Consider the following 21,546-nt stretch of genomic DNA (forward strand, 5'->3'; position numbering starts at 1 on the left):
CCCTTCCAGGCTGAAAGTGTTTTATCAGCACCTGACAGGGAGCTAAGGTCGCGATTGTTAATCTATAAACAATGAATCTTTAAATTAAGACCAAGGTCAGAGTGCCGAGAAACCAAGGCCACTATAATCATAAGAGATCAGAAACCATCACTTGAACCACGCTGGTGACGATGGAACATTCCAGTAACCTAGGACAAACACCAGACCTCTCTTAGCATGAGGTAAAATCCCTTACTATACAGGATGAACGTATGCGTTTGCTGTTTTTAAGCAACGTAATAAACACCAGTGAAACCAACTCCGAACATGAACTAGTAAACTGAACATAACCTTCACCTGTCCTGTGTTCCCTCCCACCCATTGTCTCCCAATCTCACCCCCCGACAGAACTGCAAGCCTGCAAAAGTAGTTTAGCCCAGTCACTGGAAGAGCACCCAACAAGGGCGCTCTGGGAGAAAATTCTGCATGAGGGTTTCATGCAGAATTTTTACAACTCGAACGTAAAATGACATATGGACATTGGCCACCATTGGTTGTCTGTTCCCTGAACTGTCACTTCTCAGCCCCATCCTCTGTCCTTCCCAGGAATTAAGACAGGAAAGGCCAGGACTCAGCTTGCTAGCCGTCATTAACCTAGAGGCTGTGGGATTCCCTAGTCACCTGGTCGCTGGAACAGGTGAAGACGGGGAAGCCTGGGATTGGTTTGTCCTAGAAACAGGGGACCAGGTCAACCTACATGGGCTCTGTGAGAGGTAACACTGCACGAGGGCTGGATACAGAACTCTGTGACTTTATTTAGTTAAAAACGACATCCAAGGCAATGAGAACTAAACAGCCAAACTGCATAACATAACCTACATCTGAAACCAAGTGTTCTCCCTCCATGGACCCGGAGTCTCGGTGTGGCTGACAGGGTCCTGGGGAGCCCCTGAGACCATCTGGACAGAGGTGAGCACATGTCCACACGGCCCCCCGAGTATGGTGTGTTCCAAGGAGTGTGTGTTGCACACGGGCCTGGTCTGGGCTGGAGCTCAGTTCCACATCCTGCTTGTCATGTAACACGCCAGCTCAGCAACTGTTCCTGGTCAGCATCACGTTTCTAACTCGGTGACAATCGAAGAATAAGAGCGTTTCTCTGTTATTGATGTCTGTGTCGCTTCTTGGGGGGCCTGTTCTCCAGCCCCTGGGAAGCCCCTATTCTTCCTCCATGAGGCACAGGTCCCTATCCTTTGCTGGTTTATCTCCTGGCTACAGGCGGAGGGGTGGTGGCCAACCCTCCCCAGTTAGTGTCCTGGGGCAGCCAGGGTACCACGGCCACCTGGGCCTCTGCCCCTCAGTTTTGGGGTCCTCGACTGAGGGGCTGGACACCGGGCAGCTCCCCCAAGGCCGAGGCTCCAGCGACAGCCAGGTTCTCCCCAGGCCCGCTGCCCCAGGTCTCGGTGGTGCTGGGCTCCTGTCCTTGTGTGGAGGGTGGTGGTGTAGATGCTGAGTCCCCCTGCTTGGGGTCCCTACTGACCAAGGGCGAATAGGAGAGAATGGTGAATCCCCACTTCCGCAGGGCTGTGTCTGCAGGCACCAGTTCTTCGTTCTGCCCTGGGGAGGAAGATTCCAGAATGCTCAGCTTCCACCGGTGCAGGTCCTGCTGCTGGGGTGCATCTTGATACTTCACCATCCACAGCTCCTCAGGCTCCAGCAGCAGTTTCCAGACCTGGCCTGGTGTTCGCAGGGCCTTGTTGGGCGCCATCTTGCGGAGGTAGACAGCATCAAAGCAGCCCACTAAGGCAATGACCTTCAGGTCCAGTAACCAGGACTCAGCCTTGGCAGGGTCCAGGGCCTGGGTACAACCCAGCTCCAGCACCATGGGCTCCTCTGGGGGCAGATCGACTTTTGGGGGCAGATCCACTTTGAGAAAGCCCTGCCACAGGGGAGGGACGGTCGGCCAATGCGGGCAGGTAGGAGGTACCTGAAGTCTCCAGGGGAGCCCCTGAGTCCAGTTGGCGTCTTCCAGGCCCAGGGCCAGAGGCACCGCGTCCTGAGGCAACAGCTCGGTGGGCACAAAGTGGAAGTACATGTCCAACTCCTCCAACTCCTCCGAGGCAGGTGCTGGGGCCCCAGGGACCCCATCCCCAGAGCCCTCCTCTTCAAGGTGCCCTTGGCCCGGCCCACAGCTCAGTCCCACCCCCAGGTGCCCCCCCTGCTCAGCACCTGCCTCTGTGAACTCCATTGGTTCGGAATCCCAGTCTTCATCTTCCCAGCCTTCCAGCTCCAGAAACTCTCTGAGTTCCACAAAGGCAGAGTTGAAGCACGTGAAGCAGACCTGCAGCTGAGGGCCGTGCTGAAGCTGATATACCCAGGACTGGTGCAGGTAGGACAAGCCCTCCCACAGGTAAGGCATGCTGACCGGGGGGCACATGGCCACACCACCTGCCTCCTACCAAGGTGGGCAGGGCTTGCTGGGATATGGCTGGTGGGACCCACAGACACTGGGGGCCAGTAAGATGTGGGGGAGGAGCAAAGGGAGGAGGAGGAGGAAAGAGAGAAGAAAAAGGTGTGTTTCCTTGGGGGAACTGGGTTTGGAGTGGGTGACCTGGGTCCCAATTCAATGAGGATCTGCAGAAGTTGGGAATGGAACTTCTGGAAATGTCTTCAGTTCCTGCAACAGCTCTGCTCTCTGGGAAAGGAAAGGAGAAGGAAGTGAGTGTGGTGCCCCCTAGCAGCTGGGAGTGGGTTTTGCTCCAAGAGCAGGAAGAAGTGGAGCTCGAGGCCCGCACAAGTTAACTGTAACGGGACCGGTGCGCTCACTCAGCTCCCCAGCCTCCGTTGGGTCTCATCACACGCCAACCCCTGGCCTCAGTGACCCCAATACCTGTCAGCCTAACAGAGCCTGACAGGGCTCCATCTCCGGACTAGTCCCACCTGAGCTGACGCAGGACGAAGACAGGTGGACAAACTCGATGCTTCAGTCTAAACCCACCCCCGTGGGTGGGGTGCCTAAGACCCCCCCTCTGTCTGAGGGACTTTGGTTAAGACTTGGGCTCCCACAGAACTAGAGAACAAGAACAGCCTACCGTCGTCAGCAGTCCGGGGAAAAGAGGGCCCTGGGCCCGTCCAGGAATATAAAGGGCCATTTCCCATGGTGCTCTGGCTCATCTGCATACCTCCCATGATCCTCAGCCCGGGCAGGAAGTGAAAGTGCTGAGTCATCCACCCCCTCCTGCCGCAGGGTCCTGAGCACCAGCCTCCATCTGCCCCGCCTTCGATATGTTATATTGATATTTTGTTAATATTTTGTTTGGAGAAGCGAAAGAATGGGTCTGTTTGAATTTGCGTTCTTTGGAATTTTCACGCAGGTAAACATGTCTCCTCTGGTCCTTCCCGTCCTGGGGCCCTGGGTGACTCCCGGTCACACGTCCTATCCCTCTGTGGTTCTTCATAGGATTCTTTCCTTGTGTCTCCTGATTAAAATTCTTCATGAATTTTGGAGACTAATTATCTGTCCATTATTTACATTTTAGACGCATTTTCTCCTTTTGTGGTTCATCTTTTCACTTTGTGTAGAGGCTTTTATATAAGGCCAAATGTAGCAATCTTTTCTTTCAAAAAGTCCTTTTGGTTTTTTTAGGATATCTTCAGTACCCAACACATGAGCTTCCTATTTTTTTTCCATATTCTTTCATGTTTTGCTTCTCTTTTTCATTATTTATTTATGTGGAAGTTGCTTTGTTAGTAATATAATACAAGAATGATGATAAACTATTTTTGAAATGATTTGCCAAATTGATCAGGTCACCAGCTCTTCTTTCCACACTTCCATGGACACCTCCTCTTCAATGTCGATGAGGGTCCCAGCATGGAGGAGGCTGCATCTGGGCTCCTGGTCAGCAGCTGGGCCGGGACTGGGCAGTGCCTCAGGAGGGACGACAGTCTGGCTCTGGAGTTAGATCACACAAAGGTCCTGGGAACAGTGGTTCCCAAATTTAGCTATGCGTTAAAATTTTCCTGTTTGCTTTGAGAAGTCCCAACACCCATGTCTTAGCATGTGGCAGGCACACTTAAGGTGACCCCAGTGAGCCACACCTGGTATCTTCCCCTCCCCTTGACTGGGGTAGAATCTCTGACTTGTTTGTAACCAGTAGGATTGGCAAAGATGATGGGTGTTATTCCCATAAATACATTATGTTGTATGAACATGCATTATTATATGTATGTATTTTTGTATGTTTTGTACATATATACATTACATGTATATTTATGGATACACATATTTTTATGTATGCATACAGACATACTCAGAGAAGACTCCCTCAGCCCTCTCCCACTGGCTTTGAGAAGCAACTGCTGCTGTGCTGGGAACTACCCATGAAGCGGCCATGTGGCCAGGAGCTACGGCTGCCTCTAGGACCCGAGGGCAGCCTCCGGCCTACAGCCAGTAGAAGCCGAGACCCTCACTCCTACAACCACGAGGAAGTAGATTCTCCAGTTGAGTTTCCAGATTAGAACTCAGCCTGCTGACACTGATCCCAGCCGTGGGAGACCCTGAGCAGGAGATCCAGCCAGCCTGAGTCCCAACTCCTAACCCATGAAACTGGGATGATAAACCTGCATTGTTTTAAGCCACTAAGTTTTGTTATGCAGCAATACAAAACTAATATGTCCTCACACCAGTATGTCAGAGTTCTCGGGCTGGGATCAGGCCTCAGTGTTTTTTTAGACTCCCATGTGCTTTCAATATTTGGGACATTTTGAGAACCAGTGAATCAGGTTAGAAGCTTTAACAGACTGAGCCCCAGTGAACCTCCTCTTAGTCTAATCGATACCCAAGCCAGTCTCCGCAAGGACCTCCAAATACACACGGCACACCCAACCACAAAAACTGCTCCATGACCCAGATGCCTCCCACGTGACCAGCCACAAACCGCAAAGTGTATTTTTAATCAGTTGGAACATTTAAACCTGGGAAAAGGCACCCTGCGCTATGTTTCCAATCCGCTTAAAAACAAAACATAATAAAGCATTTTCTTAAAACTTACAAACTCAACTTTATTGGTCTATGTTTCTAAAGAATACAGCTTGGAAAAGTGTAAAGTTTATGCCCAGGACAGTTTGAGAATTCAAATGTGACACTAAACAAACAGCAGCTGGCTGCCCCCACAATTCCACTTCCACCTCGTTCTGAAACAGGAGGCGAGGCCTCCCCAGCCCCTGGCTCATCATACAAAAGTCCGCATCTCCTCAGATGCTAACCATGAAGGGAGAGGATGGATGTCAGGCCACCTCCCTCCCCAGTGACAGAGGGGGTGCTTCTCCCCATCAGATGGAGATTTGAGAGCTTGTCCTATAATGGTTTGGGATTGTGTGCAGATCCCTAGATCTGTCCCCAGTGTGGAGAAGTGATGCTGCTGGGTCTGCAGGCTTGCCCTCCTGCATTTCCTCCTCTTCCCTCCCACTGCGGAACAGCACCAGCACCCCGGCAGGCCGGCCCCTGATGGGAGGAAAACGGTGCCTCTTGACTGTCCTTGTCATCTGCGTTTCCTGAATTTCAATAGCTTGATTGTGTGTCTCCTACAGCTACTTACTTATTTTCCTAGTTTGCTGAGAGGTTTTTTCTTTTTCTTTTTTTAAAACAAATCATGAATGTTGTGTTGAATTTTGCTCCATGTGTTTTCTGTATCTGTTGAAGCGATCTTTTTTTTTTCCTTCATTCTGTTAAGATGATAATTTTTATTGTCTGATTTTAAAACGTTAAACCATCTTGGATCAAGTAGACACATGAGACTATGTGGGCAGCTCCTGTCTGAAGGGGAGATGACAGAGCAGAGGGGGCCAGATGCTGGCTGAATGGACACGAAAACAGGGAGTGGAGGGAAGGCACGTGCTGTCTCATTAGGGGGAGAGCAACTATGAGTATATAGCAAGGCGTATGTAAGTTTTTGTATGAGAGACGGACTTGGTTTGTAAACTTTCACTTAAAGCACAAAAATTAAAAAAAAAAAAAAGTTAAACCAATTTTGCTTTCCTAGGATACCAACTGACTTGGTTATGGTACAATATCTTTATATATATATGTATATGTGTATATATGTATATATGTGTATATATGTATATATGTGTATATATATATGTATATATATATACGTATATATATATATATAAATTGGATTTAACTGGCTAATACATTATAAAGAATTTTGCATCTATGTTCACAAGGGATATTAGTCTTTGGTTTGGTTTTCTTATGATGTCTTTGTCTGGTTTTGGTATCACCTTAATTCTGTCCTTTGAGAATGAGCTGAGTGTTCTCCCCTCTCCCATGTCCCTGGGTCTCCCGCTCCTCCCCGCGTCCCAAGATGCTGTGCTAGCTGGGGGTCATCCGTGCAGTGGGTGCTGCCCCACCCCCCAGAGGTAGACAGGTTCCGGGGGACCTCATCTCACAGGGTCTTGCCCCCACCTGTGAAGTGGGGGGGAGGCATTACTGTCCATGTGTGACAGATGAGGAAATGGAGGGTCTGAGTAGAGGGTCTCTCCCAGACTGAGGACTGTTGTCGCCAGGTGGAGCTGGATTCCCTCACCAGGAGAGGGAGCTCAGACGTCAGGTCCCCCTTAGGATCCCAGCCTCAGCCTTTCCATGAAGAACAGGGACAGTGGTAACGGGTACCAGTGGGAGGCTCTCAAGCTACATACAGTTGAGGCAGACAGACGATGGGCTAGACAGATGGCCAAGGCGAGCCATTTTTGTGCAGTGGGCCAGGAGAGAGGGAGGTGGGCACAGAGGATCAGGCCCCGCTGTCCACCGTAACCTGGTATTCCCACCTTGGACTGCATGTGGGAGGGGCATTTTTGAGTTGGCCCCCACCTGCCTGGAAGTTCCTCCCAGTCAGTGACTGAGGACACCAGCTGGGGGCTTCCTACCCCACCTTGTCATGTGGAAACCATGAGACCCTCCTGCTTGGGGTAGAAGAGGGGGTAATCTCAGTCCCTAAAGGTATAAGAAAACCATCCTGGGACCCTGAGCCCCATGTGGTTGTTATGGATTGAATTGTGTCCCCCAAAATATTTGTTGAAATCCTAACCCCTATACCTGTGGATGGAGCCCTGCAGGCACAGTGGTTAAGAGTTATGATTGCTAAACAAAAGGTCAGCAGTTTAAATCCACCAGCTGCTCCTTGGAAACCCTATGGGGCAGTTCTAGTCTGTCCTATAGGGAAGCTATGAATCGGAATCGACTCCACAGCCAGGGGTTTTTATACCTGTGGATGAAATCCCATTTGGAAATAGCGTTTTCTTTGTTGCACTAATGAGACCATATCAACGTGGGGTGTGCCCTAAACCCAATCATTTCTGAGTTATAAGCAGCAGCACAGACACAGGGACAAAAAGCACAAACGAGGGAAGGCAGATGCCACATAGGATCCCTACAGAACTGAGGAACCTTGGAGCTACAGACACTGAGAAAGACAAGGATCTTCCCAAGGAGCTAACAGAGAGAGAGCCTTCCCCTAGAGCTGGCGTCCTGAATTCAGACTTCTGGCCTCCTGGACTGTGAGAAAACACATTTTAGTTCTTTAAAGCCCCCCCGTTTGTGGTATTTCTGTTACAGCAGCACTAGACTACTAAGACGCTGGTTAATCCCCACTGGCCAGAGCAAGGGCGGAGGTCAGTGGGGCCTGCAGACAGGTCGGCCTGCAGGTTTGGGGGCAGAGGCTTGACGAGAGCAGTCCAAGGGTCCCAGTTCACACTCTGCAAAGGTGTTCAAGGCCTCGGGCCAAGCTGACCCACCCTGGCCTGAAGCAGTGGGCGATATTCCTGAGCCTGGTGGACAGGGCAGGCTGGGGCTGTGTTGGCCGGGGGACATCTGCTGCCCACCGGCTCCTCTCCTGCCCAGCTGTCCCTGACCGGAGAGACACAGCTGAGCTGGCAGTGCCAGAGTCAGTCCTCAGAATAGGAGCAGTAAAGCTTCTCTCCGTGACCCCATGGCAAGAGGTGCTTGCTGGCTGGCCTTCCTCCTGCAGGCTGCGGTTGTGTGGAGTAGGGGTCATAGCCCCATATGACCAGGGCTGGTCTGGATGCTCGGAGCAAGGCTCCGACGGGGTGATCGGCCGTCTGAGCACACAGGGAGGCTGTGTGGCCACCAAGGCCTGGCAGCGGCCCTAGCCCTGGGGCTCGCCGTCTGCGGCTGCAGCTGTGCAGGGCTTGATCCCATGCGTTGCTGCTGCTGCGCCCCTGCGGTTTCACTGCTGAGCACGCTGACCCACAGCAGGACCCAAGTGCCTGGTGAGTCCAAGGCCACAGAGGCCCAGCCCGCCTTGGAGGGCACACTGGGGCAGCTGGGGCTTGTCCAAGGGCACGCAGATCCAGCTGAGTCGAGCGTAACACGGACTTCGATGGCTGCTGCCCTCCCCCGACCCCGCCCCGTCCTGACCCCACTGGTGCCCGATCTTCCCTGTCACCTAGTCCACAAAGCCCCCTCCTGCGGGTGGGGGCTACAGTCCCCACAACCATGGGTTAGCAGTGTTGGCTGGAGTTTGAGAAGTGGTGCCCCGAGGTCAGCAGCTGGAGCAGAGGGCAATAATTATGTCCTAATTGCAATCTGACTGTGACGCAGAGACACAGGCATGCTGATCATCTGGTATGAGATCGCTAACTCCAAGAGACATTTTATTTTGATCCGTGGGCCAATGTTTCACAATTTTTTGGGTGGCTGGGATGTTTTCTGTAGGAGACATTTTCCGGGCCCTCAGCTCAGCATCCTGAGGGTTCACTGTGTTTCTTTCTCCATATTAACGAATGAATATTTTTACAAAGTAATTGATGGTATCAAAAGGTTGGCAGTTGGGATCTACCAGCTGCTCCTTGGAAACCCTATGGGGCAGTTCTACTCCATCCTATAGGGTCACTATGAATAGGAATCAACTCGAGGGCAAAGGGTTGTTTGGTTGGTTTGTTTTTTTGGTGTGGCTGGAAGGACTCAGCCCTGTAGGAGTCCCCTGGCCCTCCCCATATCCCCGACTCCCCCTCTACCTCCCCTGAGGGCTGAGGGTGCGAACTATGGCTGAGGCCATGGCAGGAGAGCCGGCAAAGCCCAACGTGGCACCCTGTGAGCATGCCACGCCTCACGCTCACGGCAATCGTGGTCTTTGTCTCACCCACAAGGCTGTGGCGCTCTTGAGGCTCAGAGAGCATTCCAGAGATGTTTATGCCGTGGAGCAGCTTCAAGGAGACACATTCCTGCTCCTTCTCTGGCTTTACGACTTCCATCCTCGCAGCAGGCAGGGCCTTGCTGACCTGCCGTGTTCCCAGCACAGCCCCCACACCCTGGACTCGGTTCAGAGCCTTCCAGGCTGGTACCTTCATGGGAGCAGGCTCTCCAGTGACAAGGGGACATCTGACCTAAGTGCAGCCTGTCGTGGCCAGAGAAACCATCTAACCCATAAACCCTTTAAGACCCAGTTGGGATTAAGTCCTGAAAAGAAAGCAGAGTGTATTTAGATAATCAGGTGATTCAACAGATAGAAGCTTCTTGAAAACTATTCTAATAATGGAGGCCAGGAAAGGGTCACTGAATATTCTAATAAAATTTGCATACCTGGATGTATAAGTAAACATTTATATTATTGCTCTTATAAAGCGAAGTTCAGATTCCAGTCTCAATATTTGTATGAAGCGTTTCAGTAGCAGATGCAGTTTTACTGGCTTTTCCCTCTCATTCCTTCTCGCAGGTAATAAAGATGAGCATTTTTATGTCTTTCTGCGTAAGCTCACCACAGCGGGCTCCTCAGAGAGACACCACCAATGGATGCGAAGGGAGGCCTCTGCTTCCGTGAAGAACGGCTGCAGGGTGGTGGCCAGGAGACGACACCGACCCAGGGACGTGGGGAACAGGTGTGCCTTGAAAAGTTGCCTATTGGTTGATTTTTGGTATTTTTTTTACTGACTTGCCCCATAAATTAGAATTGTGCTTCCAAAAGGAGAAAAAAGGCATGAAGACAAAGACAAATAGTGATTCTCTGACCATCTGATGTAGTAAGACTCCAAGTAAGTCATGAAATGAGTGAGGCTCATAAACTTATGCCACGTCCATTTGTAAAGTGATTTTTGGAGCCACCAATTTCTGCTTCCCTATCCATCTGGGGTGCAGTTGAGGTCACACATGAGTAGGGGCTCCAGCACCATATTCCAATTTCCCTTAGAGGTCCATGCTTCTTCAGGGACATTGACTTTCGAATGCCATGGTAAGTCTGAAATAATAGCAAGTGTCTTGGATTCCCATTTTCTTGTTACATGCACACACACGTGTGTGAATAATTATCTCCATCTGATTTGTTATTACCATTTGAATTTTATAGAATCATTTATTCAGCTTGCCTCTGTTTCCTCTTCTGTTCTAGTGGACTGGCCTTTGTTAGCAAGTTTCACAAAGGTCTCCAACTCCCCTCCAATCATAGTCCCATCATCCTTTCTGCCTCCAGCAGCCTCTGAGCACAGATTTGACCTAAAAGGACATCCTTCCCCGAATCAGGCTTCTTGCCTTTTCCAGCCTCTGGGCAGAAGACAGGCTTCAGGAGGCTTCATGGAGGGTAAGAATCATGATCATTGCTCCTAGTTATCGAGGGCCTACTATGCATCACACACATGGCATAAAGAAGGCCCACATGTGGGCACATACTCTATGACATTGCCCTGTTTGATTTTCTTCCTAGCACTTGTTATCAACTGAAATTATGGTGTTTGTCTGAAGATTAATTTATTGTTGGTCTCTCCGCTCTATATATATTCTCCAGAGCAGCAAATGGAAACCCTGGTGGCTTAGTGGTTAAGAGCTATGGCTGCTAACCAAAAGGTTTTCAGTTCAAATCCACTAGGCACTCCTTGGAAACCCTATGCGGCCATTCTACTCTATCGTACAGGGTTGCTATGAGTCAGAATCAACTCGACAGCAATGGGTTTGGTTTTGGTTTGAGCAGTACATTCTCTACTGTATTCTCCAAGCTAGAAAAGGCACTCTTCGGATATTTGTCAAATGGATGGATAGGTGGGTGGGTGGATGGATGGGTGGGTGGGTGGGTGGATAGATGGGTGAGTGGGTGGATAGATGGGTGAGTGGGTGGATGGACTGTGAATAGTAAGTTCTGGGGGGAAAAGTCCAAACAGTTTCCAATATCCAGCAGTGTCATTGCAGGACTTTGACCTGGAAGGAGGGGGAATGCCTATTCCCTCCATACCAGGGCTATCTGCCAGATTCAGATTTAGGGCCAAAAGTTTTATGACTTCACCAGAGTCAGGTAAATTATACTGTTAAATGGCCATAAGAGACCACATCTTACAAGCAAGAGCTCAGGTTATAGGATTTCCAAGGAAAGGCCACCACGGACTGAACGGGGCAATCATGTGAACTGATGCTACAATCCCACGTAGAAACAGGGGGAATGTATGTGTGGCATGATGGATCGCTTTTACATGGCCTTTTCTCACCATGGTCTTGTAACTCACTTGAGTGGGACAATGCAAATAAGGTAACTGTGGTCACCAAATGGATTGGTCAGTTTTGCCATCCTGCTAGGCTTAAAATGAGCCATCCCAAAGGTGGAAAGAGAGGATCTCACCACAACCAAGAAAGAGGAGCCAGGAGTGGAGTGCATTCTTTGGACACAGGATCCCTGTGCTAAGAAGCTCCTGGAATCAGGAGATTGAGAGAGAGCTATAACACTAAAGACGGCGAAAAGCGGCACCAGAGAAACAGCAGCGGTAGAGGCAGGAGACCACAAGGAGACACCCCAGTGAGCTTCCCGGACCATGGAGCAAGAAAGCTGAGTGGCTTCAGGCAGGAGGATTGCTAGAGGAGTAGGGTGCCTTCAGGCACTTGGTGGAGCCAAGTTTGCCAACCCAATGGAGCTAGAGCTGAGTACCTGTGCACTGAGGCTTACTGGGAGGGTGGGGTGCCTCTGAATACTCACTGGCAGAGCTAAAAGATCTTTGTAACACTTGCCTGAGCAGAGCAGAGGCCAGGCGAGGGCCAAAGGGAGACCTGCCTGAGGGCACAGCTAAGAAGAGGCTGTCCTGATGGAAGAACTGTATCCTGAACGTTTCTGAACCTAGATTGTAAACTTTTACTTCTTTAATAAACCACATAACTGTAAGTATGGTCTGTGAGTTCTATGTGGCCATTGCAATGAACTATCAAACCCAATAGAGAAGTAGAGAGTGCCGTGGGAGGGACAGATGGTATCAGAATTGGTAAAAAGGTCTGGTGAAAGGAGGTATGTCTGACCTCTGCCTCACAGAAATTAGCCTTGGGCTGTGGATCTTGAGTATCCTTCCCCCTTGTGAAGTTAGAGGCGGTCAGATGCCTCCACTGTGCCATTTTTACAGTGGGCGAGAGGGACGAATCAAGTGCCACAGGCGCATGGAACTTCGAACTCCCAGAGAGTAAAACCAAGGGAACCCAGGACAGATGCTGGGAATCATTTTTTCTTCATTCTTTCCTCAGCTTGCTGCCTCTCACAGTAAATATGCTTTCAAAGTCTATCTGGCAGGGACTGACTGATTTAGCTGATTCAGTTTCTTCCCAAGGGTTATTAGAAACACCATTTCGGAATATGGGTGGGTTTTACAGAGATAGGGTCATTATGAGTTGGAATTGACTCTACGGCAATGGGTTGGGGTTATTTGGAATACTTTTGGCCAGCAGTATTTCCTTGACACCTGATGTTGAGGAGAGATTTTTATCATTGTTTAGAATTATTCTGTGAGGGTGCGGGCATGAGAAAGGTGAGAACAAGAGAGAAGGAAAATTCCTAATTTAAAAGCCTAACTTTTCTTGTCATTGTTTGTTGTTAGGTACCATCGAGTCAGTTCCAACTCATCCCTATGTACAACATGCCCGGTCCTGTGTCATCCTCACAACTGTTGTGAGTTTGATCCCACTGTTGCAGCTACGGTGTCAGTCCATCTCATCGAGGGTCTTCCTCTATTTCATTGACCCTTCACTTTACCAAGCATGATGTTCTTCTGTAGGGACTGTTCCCTCCTGATAATAGGTCCAAAGTATGTGAGAAGTCTACTATCCTCACTTCTATGGAACATTCTGGCTGTACTTCTTCCAAGACAGATTTGTTCATTATTTTGGCAGTCCATGGTGTAGTCAATGGAAACCCTGATGGCATAGTAGTTAAGTGCTACGGCTCCTAACCAAGAGGTCGGCAGTTCGAATCTGCCAGGCGCTCCTTGGAAACTCTATGGTGCAGTTCTACTCTGTCTTATAGGGTCGCTATGAGTCAGAATTGACTCAATGGCAGTAGGTTTGTTTTGGTTGGTATAGTCAATATTCTTTGCCAACACCACAACTCAAAGGCATCAGTTCTTTGGTCTTCCTTTTCTTAGTGCTCCAAAAAGAGGCCTGGCCTGGGGCTCCTGAGGGTCTCCCTGGAATGCAGTGGGGTTCTGGGCCCAAGAGGGAAATCCAGGAACGAGGGATGCGAACATAAATGGCCCCCAAAGCTCAGGCCACCCTATACTCCTAGGGGCAGCCTGCCCTTTGTCTTTCAGTCAGCACATCCTGCGGCGCCTGAAGCCATGCAGCCAATGGGCCTCTCTCTACTCCTTGTCCAGCGTGGGGGCTGGAAACCCTGCGAGCTGAAGGAAGGCAGGGCTGGCCCAAGAGGGGGCAGCTGAGGGCCAAGGGACCAGGGAAGAGGAAGAAGGCTGAGGTGCTGGGGTGGGGGAATGTCCCCTTGTGGCTGTCCTTCTGAGAAGCCTCCTCTACAGAGAGAGGATGGAGCCTGGGCTGCGGGCTCACTTAGGAAACCAGGCACCACCTTGGCTGCCACCTGCCCCATGGGGGGTTGTTGGGACCCCCACCCCTAAAACCTGCTGTGCTCACACAAAGTGACTTCGCCCACCTGCAGTTCATCTTGAGAACTAGTAAATTAATCAGAAAATCTCACGTTTTCCATTAAATGTGACTTTAAAAGGTTTGCTCCACACATAATAGACTTTATTACAAAAGAGAACCACAATTTTTTCCAAAAGAACTAATTTCCAATTGCTTTGCTAAATTCAGTGGCAAATGAAGTTCCATAAAGAGAAACTGGCTTTAATCAGTTTCTTCTGTAATGCTGTGTTTTTAAGGCTTGTGAAAGGTGATGCGTTGTTCAATGGCCTATATCCCTGGGGGCGGAATGCACGCTGTGCAAGGCTATCAGGGTCTGCTGCCAGGAGAGAACATTTCCTTCCAAGAAGACACTCTGACCTCTGCCCCCCAGCCCCCTTCCTCTCTCTCCTCTCCCCTTGATCCTGGTCCAGGGGAGGATAAGGATAGACGATGATGACGAGTATAGACAAACTGAGAGCATGATGCTGGACAGAGGAGCCTGAGACCGCCGGGATCTGGGCACCGTTTCTGGTCAGCGGATGCTGGAGTCCATGCAGAAACATCTAGAGGATCTGTAGTGATACTTCCCCCTTCGTCACTGACATGGGTAATTTTTACCTTCCGACGTTTAACTTTTTTGGGTAGAGTTGAGTGCACTGACCTTTTGCATCACCCAGTGACTCTTCAAAAAATCGCCTCTCTTTTTGACAGAGAGGTCTGGGTACCTTTCCTGGTTTAAATCATGACTCTAGGCCAAGTTTTGGCTTTTCGTGTTGTGGCTTATCACAGTGGGAGAGTGGAGGTTGGTGCTTTGAAATCATGGAGGCTGCTGTGCTTTGTCAAGAGGGGCACTTGCAAGTGGATTTGGGGTTACTGGTAGAAGTGGGCTTGCATTCAAGGAGCTCTGTACCAGCCAAAACTTTAACGAAATCAGTTCATCTAAGCAACTTCGCTATGATCTAATACCAAAGTCAAACCACTCCTCCCCCAGCGTAAGCAGGAATGCAGTCCTGGACCACACTGAGCTGGGGAGGCTCACTGGACATTAAGCCTGATGAAAGCACAGGGTTGAATATATCCATCTGGGGCTCAGGAAATAGGGCTGGCAGGGACAGTTAAATTGACGTGAAAAGAACGCTGTCACTGAGAAAAGAATAACTATGTTCTTATGTAACATCCACAAAAGCAAACTCCAGATGGATTTTTAAAATTAAACTTGTTGTTGTTGGGTGCCCTCAAATCGGTTCTGACTCGTCGCAACCCCATGCACAACTGAACGGAACACTGCCCAGCCCTGCGCCATCTTCACAGTCACCGCTACATCTCAGTGCGTCGTTGCAGCCACTGGGTCAGCCATGCGCCATCTTCACAGTCACCGCTACATCGCAGTGCGTCGTTGCAGCCACTGGGTCAGCCCTGCGCCATCTTCGCAGTCACCGCTACATCGCAGTGCGTCGTTGCAGCCACTGGGTCAGCCCTGCGCCATCTTCGCAGTCACCGCTACATCGCAGTGCGTCGTTGCAGCCACTGGGTCAGCCCTGCGCCATCTTCGCAGTCACCGCTACATCGCAGTGCGTCGTTGCAGCCACTGGGTCAGCCCTGCGCCATCTTCGCAGTCACCGCTACATCGCAGTGCGTCGTTGCAGCCACTGGGTCAGCCCTGCGCCATCTTCACAGTCACTGCTACATCGCAGTGCGTCGTTGCAGCCACTGGGTCAGTCCATTTTGTTGAGTGTCTTTCTCTTTTTCGATGACTTTTGTTGAGTGTCTTTCTCTTTTTCGATGACCCTCTCCAGGGGCTGGTCCCTCCTGATAACATGTACAAAGTACATGAGACAAGTCTCACTGTCCTAGCTTCTAAGGTGTATTCTGGCCGTACTTCTTCCAAGACAGATTCGTTGATTCTTGCAGTCTACGGTATATTCAATATTCTTCACCAACACCACAATTCAAAGGCATCAATTCTTTGGTCTTTCTTATTCATTTCCAACTTTCACATACATATGATGCAATTAAAATACCATGGCTAGGGACAAGTGTACCTTACTCCTCAAGGTGACATCTTTGTTTCTCAGCACTTTAAAGAGGTCTTTTTCAGCAGATTTGCACAATTGCAATATGTCGTTTGATTCCTTGACTGTGGCTTCCATGGGTGTTGACTGTGGATTTTAGTAAATTAAATCTTTGAAAACCTCAATATTTTCTCTGTTTATCATAATGTTGCTTACTGGTTCAGTTGTGAAGGTTTTTGTTTTCTTTATGTTAAGAGGTAATCCATACTGAAGGCTGTAGTCTTTGACCTTCAAATTAAGCTTAGAAATCAAGAAAACAAAAATTTTAGGAGGAAAACACAAGAAAATAATTTTCTGTATTTGAAAAAGGAAGGTTCTCTTTAAAGATATACTAAAACAAAATTATCGAAGGGAAAGATTGATACATTTGTCCTCATCGAATATAAAAACTTGTGCATGACAAAAAAAACTCTGAAGAGTGTGGAAAGTTAAGCCAGACAGGGGAAAACATATTAAAAATGTATATGGTGAACAAAGGTGTGGATTCCGGTATCAGTAAAGACCCATAATAGTGAACGAAAAGAAGAATGAGGCGGAGGAGGATCAGGAGGAGGAGAGAATTACCCAATAAAAAAAGAAACAGAGAGGCGGAGCCAAGATGGCAGAACAGACAGACGCTTCTGGTAAGCCCTCTTTACAACACAGACCCGAAAAAACAAGTGAAACGAGTATATTTGTGACAAGCTGGGAGCCCTCAGCATCAAAGGCAAGGTTAGACATCGAACTGAGGGGCAGGGGGAAGAAGAAACCGTTCAGAAGTGGAGAGGAGTTAACGGACCTGAATCACGGGGAGCCCTCAGGCACTATTCCTGGAGTGGCGGTGGCAGCGGCAGCGACAGTGGGCTGGTCCTAACATTCGGCCGCAGTTTCCTCAGGGAGAAGCAGCCAGCCACACAGCCCACTCACACCTCTGGGCCCTGAGAAGAACGGCGCTCTTGGCAAAAACTAAGTACATGCGTATATTTTACCGGGCCCCTCCCGCCCCCAAGCCGGCTTCAGCGGCTGAATCCCTGGGACTGAGATAGACTCTGTTAAGCACCTAGAGCCATCCTCCTGGCCTTGGGGAAGGAAAGAATTTGCAATTGGGGTGAAAAAATAATTTGCTAGCTCCATTAACCGAGGGAGCTCAGGACAGAAGCGGCTCCTGTCCAGGCATAAACTGTCCGTGGACTTCGAGCAAGTTTCCCTTTTGCATGGACCTGTGTGGGCCTATTTCAGGAGAATAGGCCCTTGTTGGCAAACTCAAACCATTTCAGCTGTGTCGTGGAAAGGTATGTGCTTGATGTTTGACATTGCTTTGCCTAATAAACAAGGCCCTCATCTACCCACAACAGGGACCTAAGGACTGGTAGCTTCACTCAGGTCACCCAGCCACCTGCAACAGATGTCCGAAGATAACTGGTACCTCCCAGTCCTTACAACCCAAAACTTTGGGTGCCCATGGTCCCTCTGCAGAACCCACCCATCAGCACGCGCTATGGAACAGAGACGCATTTTCCTCAGAGACACTTGGGGGTCGGTTCTCAGCCCCCTGCCTTGTTCAGAGTGTGACCCCCTGCTACAGATACCGGTATATACGCCAATCACCCCTGCCCCTCTAAGACTGTAGGACAGAGCCTGTACCATACGCTTGACGATCAGCTACCTGGAAGCCTGAGCTGAATTCATACAAGAAAACTGAATGGACTCCTAGACTGATATACGTGATAACAGCTCTAGCCAGCTGGGGACAGGACACCAGAGCTCCAAAGGTGAAAATAATCAAGCTAGCTCACTCAAGCAACCCATAGGGGTATACCAAAACAAAACAAAGCAAGCAGCTACGACACAGTAAGCAAGCATAAACTAATACAACAACTTATAGATGGCTCGAAGACAACAGTCAAGTCACATAAAGAAACAGACCATGATCACCTCAAAAGGCTCTCAAAACAAAGAATCCAGGGATCTTTTAGATGAAGGTGCATTCCTGGAATTACCAGATGCAGAATACAAAACTTTAATACACAGAATCCTTCAAGACATCAGGAAGGAAATGAGGCAATACACAGAACAAGCCAAGGAACACACAGATAAGGCAACTGAAGAAATTAGAAAGATTATTCAGGAACATAATGAAAAGTTTAATAATCTGGAAAAATCCATAGACAGACAGCAATCAGAAATTCAGAAGATTAACAATAAAATTACAGAATTAGAAAACTCAACAGAAAGTCAGAGGAGCAGAATTGAGCAAGTAGAAGCTAGAATTTCTGAACTCAAAGATAAATCACTTAGCACTAATATATTTGAAGAAAAATCAGATAAAAGAATTTAAAAAAATGAAGAAAACTTAAGAATCATGGGGGACTGTATCAAGAGAAATAACCTACGAGTGATTGGAGTACCAGAACAGGGAGGGATAACAGAAAATACAGAGAAAATTGTTGAAGATTTGTTGGCAGAAAACTTCCCCAATATTGTGAAAGATGAGAAGATATCTATCCAAAATGCTCATCAAACTCCACATAATGTAGATGTTAAAAGAAAGTCACCAAGACATATTGTAATCAAACTTGCCAAAACCAAAGATAAAGAGAGAATTATAAGAGCAGCGAGGGATAAACGAAAAGTCACCTCCAAAGGACAGCCAATAAGAATACACTCCCACTACTCGGCAGAAACCATGCAGGCAAGAAGGAGATGGGATGACATATTTTAAAAATTGAAGGAAAAAAACTGCCTGCCAAGAATCATATATCCAGCAAAACTGTCTCTTAAATATGAAGGTGAAATTAAGACATTTCCAGATAAACACAAGTTGAGGGAATTCGTAAAAGTCAAACCAAAACTACAAGAAATACTAAAGGGAGTACTTTGGTTAAAAAATCAATAATATCAGCTATCGACCCAAGACCAGAACACTGGGCAGAGCAACCAGAAGTCAACCCAGATAGGGAAATCCAAAAAAACAAAGCAAGATTAAAAAAAAGGACAGAAAGAAAGCCCAACACAGGGTAACAGCAATGTTATTATATAAAGGAAGACAATATTAAAATAATAAACAGGGACTAAGAAATGTAATCCTACACCTTCCATATGCAGAGGAAGATACGACGATACAAAGAAATAAAAGTTAGTTTTAAATTCAGAAAAATAGGGGTAAATAAGAAGGTAACCACAAAGAAGACAAACTATCCTACTCATCAAAATAAAATACAAGGGAAAAATACAGACTCACGAGAAACTCAATCAACAACAACAAATATGAGGAAAGGAAAATACATAAAGAAGATCTACTCAGCACATAAAATCAAGTGGGAAAAAGAAACTGTCAACACACAAACAAAGACATCAAAATGACAGCACTAAATTCATACCTATCCATAATTACCCTGAATGTAAATGGACTAAATGCACCAATAAAGAGACAGAGAGTGGCAGAATGGATTAAAAAACCAGATCCGTCTATATGCTGCCTCTGAGAGACACACCTTAGACTTAGAGACACAAACTAAAACTCAAAGCATGGAAAAAGATATATCAAGCAAACAACAATCAAAAAAGAGCAGGAGTGGCAATATTAATTTCTGACAAAATAAGACTTTAGAGTTAAATCCATCAGAAAGGATAAGGAAGGATACTACATGATAATTAAAGGGACAATACGCCAAGAAGATATAACCATATTAAATATTTATGCACCCAATGACAGGGCTGCAAGATACATAAAACAAACTCTATCAGCATTGAAAAGTGAGAAAGACAGCTCCACAATAATAGTAGGAGACTTCAAGACAACACTTCCGGTGAAGGACAGGACATCCACAGATAAGCTCAATAAAGACACGGAAGATCTAAATGCCACAATCAACCAACTTGACCTCGTAGACATATACAGAACACTCCTCCCAACAGCAACCAAGTATACTGTTTTTTCTAGTGCACATGGAACATTCTCTACAATAGACCACATATTAGGTCATAAAGCAAGCCTTGGCAGAAGCCAAAACCTTGAAATATTACAAAGCATCTTCTCTGACCATAAGGCCATAAAAGTGGAAATCAATAAAGGAAAAGCAGGGAAAAGAAATCAAATACTTGGAAACTGAACAATACCCTGCTTAAAAAAGACTGGATTGTAGAAGACGTTAAGGATGGAATAAAGAAATTCAGAGAATCCAATGAGAATGAAAACACTTTCTATCAGAACCTTTGGGACAGAGCAAAAGCGGTGCTCAGAGGCCAATTTATATCAATAAATGCACACATCCAAAAAGAAGAAAGGGCCCAAATCAAAGAATTATCCCTACAACCTGAACAAATAGAAAGAGAGCAACAAAAGAAACCCACAGGCACCAGAAGAAAACAAATAATAAAAATTAGAGCTGAACTAAATGAAATAGAAAACAGAAAAACAATTTAAAGAATTAACAAGGCCAAAAGCTGTTTTTTTGAAAAACTCAACAAAATTGATAAACCACTGGCCAAACAGACAAAAGAAAAACAGGAGTGGAAGCAAATAACCGGAACAAGAAATGAGATGGGTGATATTCAACAGACCCAATTGAAATTAAAAGAATCATATCAGATTACTATGAAAAACTATACTCAAAAAAATTGAAAACCTAGAAGAAATGGATGAATACCTAGAAACACACTACCTACCTAAATAACACAAACAGAGGTACAACAACTAAATAGACCCATAACAAAAGAAGAGATTGAAAAGGCAATCAAAAAACTACCCCCCCCCCCCAAAAAAGCCCTGGTCCTGACAGCTTCACTGTACAGTTCTACCAAACTTTCAGAGAAGAGTTAACACTACTACTACTAAAGGTATTTCAGAGCACAGAAAAGGATGGAATACTACCAAACTCATTCTACGAAGCCACCATATCCCTGATACCAAAACCAGGTAAAGACAGCACAAGAAAAGAAAATTATAGACCTATATCCCTCATGAATGTAGACGCAAAAATCCTCAACAAAATTCTAGCCAACAGAATTCAACAACATATCAAAAAAATAATTCACCATGACCAAGTGGGATTCATACCAGGTACGCAGGGATGGTTCAACATTAGAAAAACAATTAATGTAATCCACCACATAGATAAAACAAAAGACAAGAATCATATGATTTTATCAATTGATGCAGAAAAGGCATTTGATAAAGTTCAACACCCATTCATGATAAAAACTCAGCAAAATAGGAATAGAAGGAAAATTTCTCAGCATAATAAAGGGCATTTATACACAGCCAACATCACTCTAAATGGAGAGAGCCTGAAAACATTCCCATTGAGATCAGGAACCAGACAAGGATGCCCTTTATCACCACTCTTATTCAACATTGTGCTGGAAGTCCTAGCCAGAGCAATCAGGCTAGATAAAGAAATAAAGGGCATTCAGATTGGCAAGGAAGAAGTAAAAGTATCTCTATTCGCAGATGACATGATCTTATACACAGAAAACCCTAAGGATCCCTCCAGAAAACTACTGAAACTAATAGAAGAGTTCAGCAGAGTATCGGGATACAAGATAAACATACAAAAATCAGTTGGATCCCTCTACACCAACAAAAAGAACATCGAAGAGGAAATCACCAAATCAATGCCATTTACA

The 21,546-nt window shown here is 47.2% G+C and overlaps 1 protein-coding gene across 1 annotated transcript; it reads right to left on the reverse strand.

Moving 5' to 3' along the window:
• Positions 1 to 770: 770 nt before the first annotated feature.
• On the reverse strand, positions 771 to 3,642 carry TEX19 (testis expressed 19). Its single transcript, XM_023556769.2, has 2 exons — positions 3,069 to 3,642; positions 771 to 2,671 (listed from the first exon to the last, which is right to left on the reverse strand). The coding sequence occupies exon 2, from the start codon at positions 2,411 to 2,413 to the stop codon at positions 1,334 to 1,336; it is 1,080 nt and encodes a 359-aa protein (XP_023412537.1). The 5' UTR covers positions 2,414 to 2,671; positions 3,069 to 3,642; the 3' UTR covers positions 771 to 1,333.
• Between the last annotated feature and the right edge of the window lie 17,904 nt (positions 3,643 to 21,546).

Source organism: Loxodonta africana, chromosome 18, assembly GCF_030014295.1.
Source record: "Loxodonta africana isolate mLoxAfr1 chromosome 18, mLoxAfr1.hap2, whole genome shotgun sequence".
Taxonomy (NCBI): Eukaryota; Metazoa; Chordata; class Mammalia; order Proboscidea; family Elephantidae; genus Loxodonta; species Loxodonta africana.

What these genes read in the sequence shown, in the direction of transcription:
- TEX19 (XM_023556769.2), bottom strand. Translation starts at nt 2,413, where the DNA reads ATGTGCCCCCCGGTCAGCATGCCTTACCTGTGGGAGGGCTTGTCCTAC.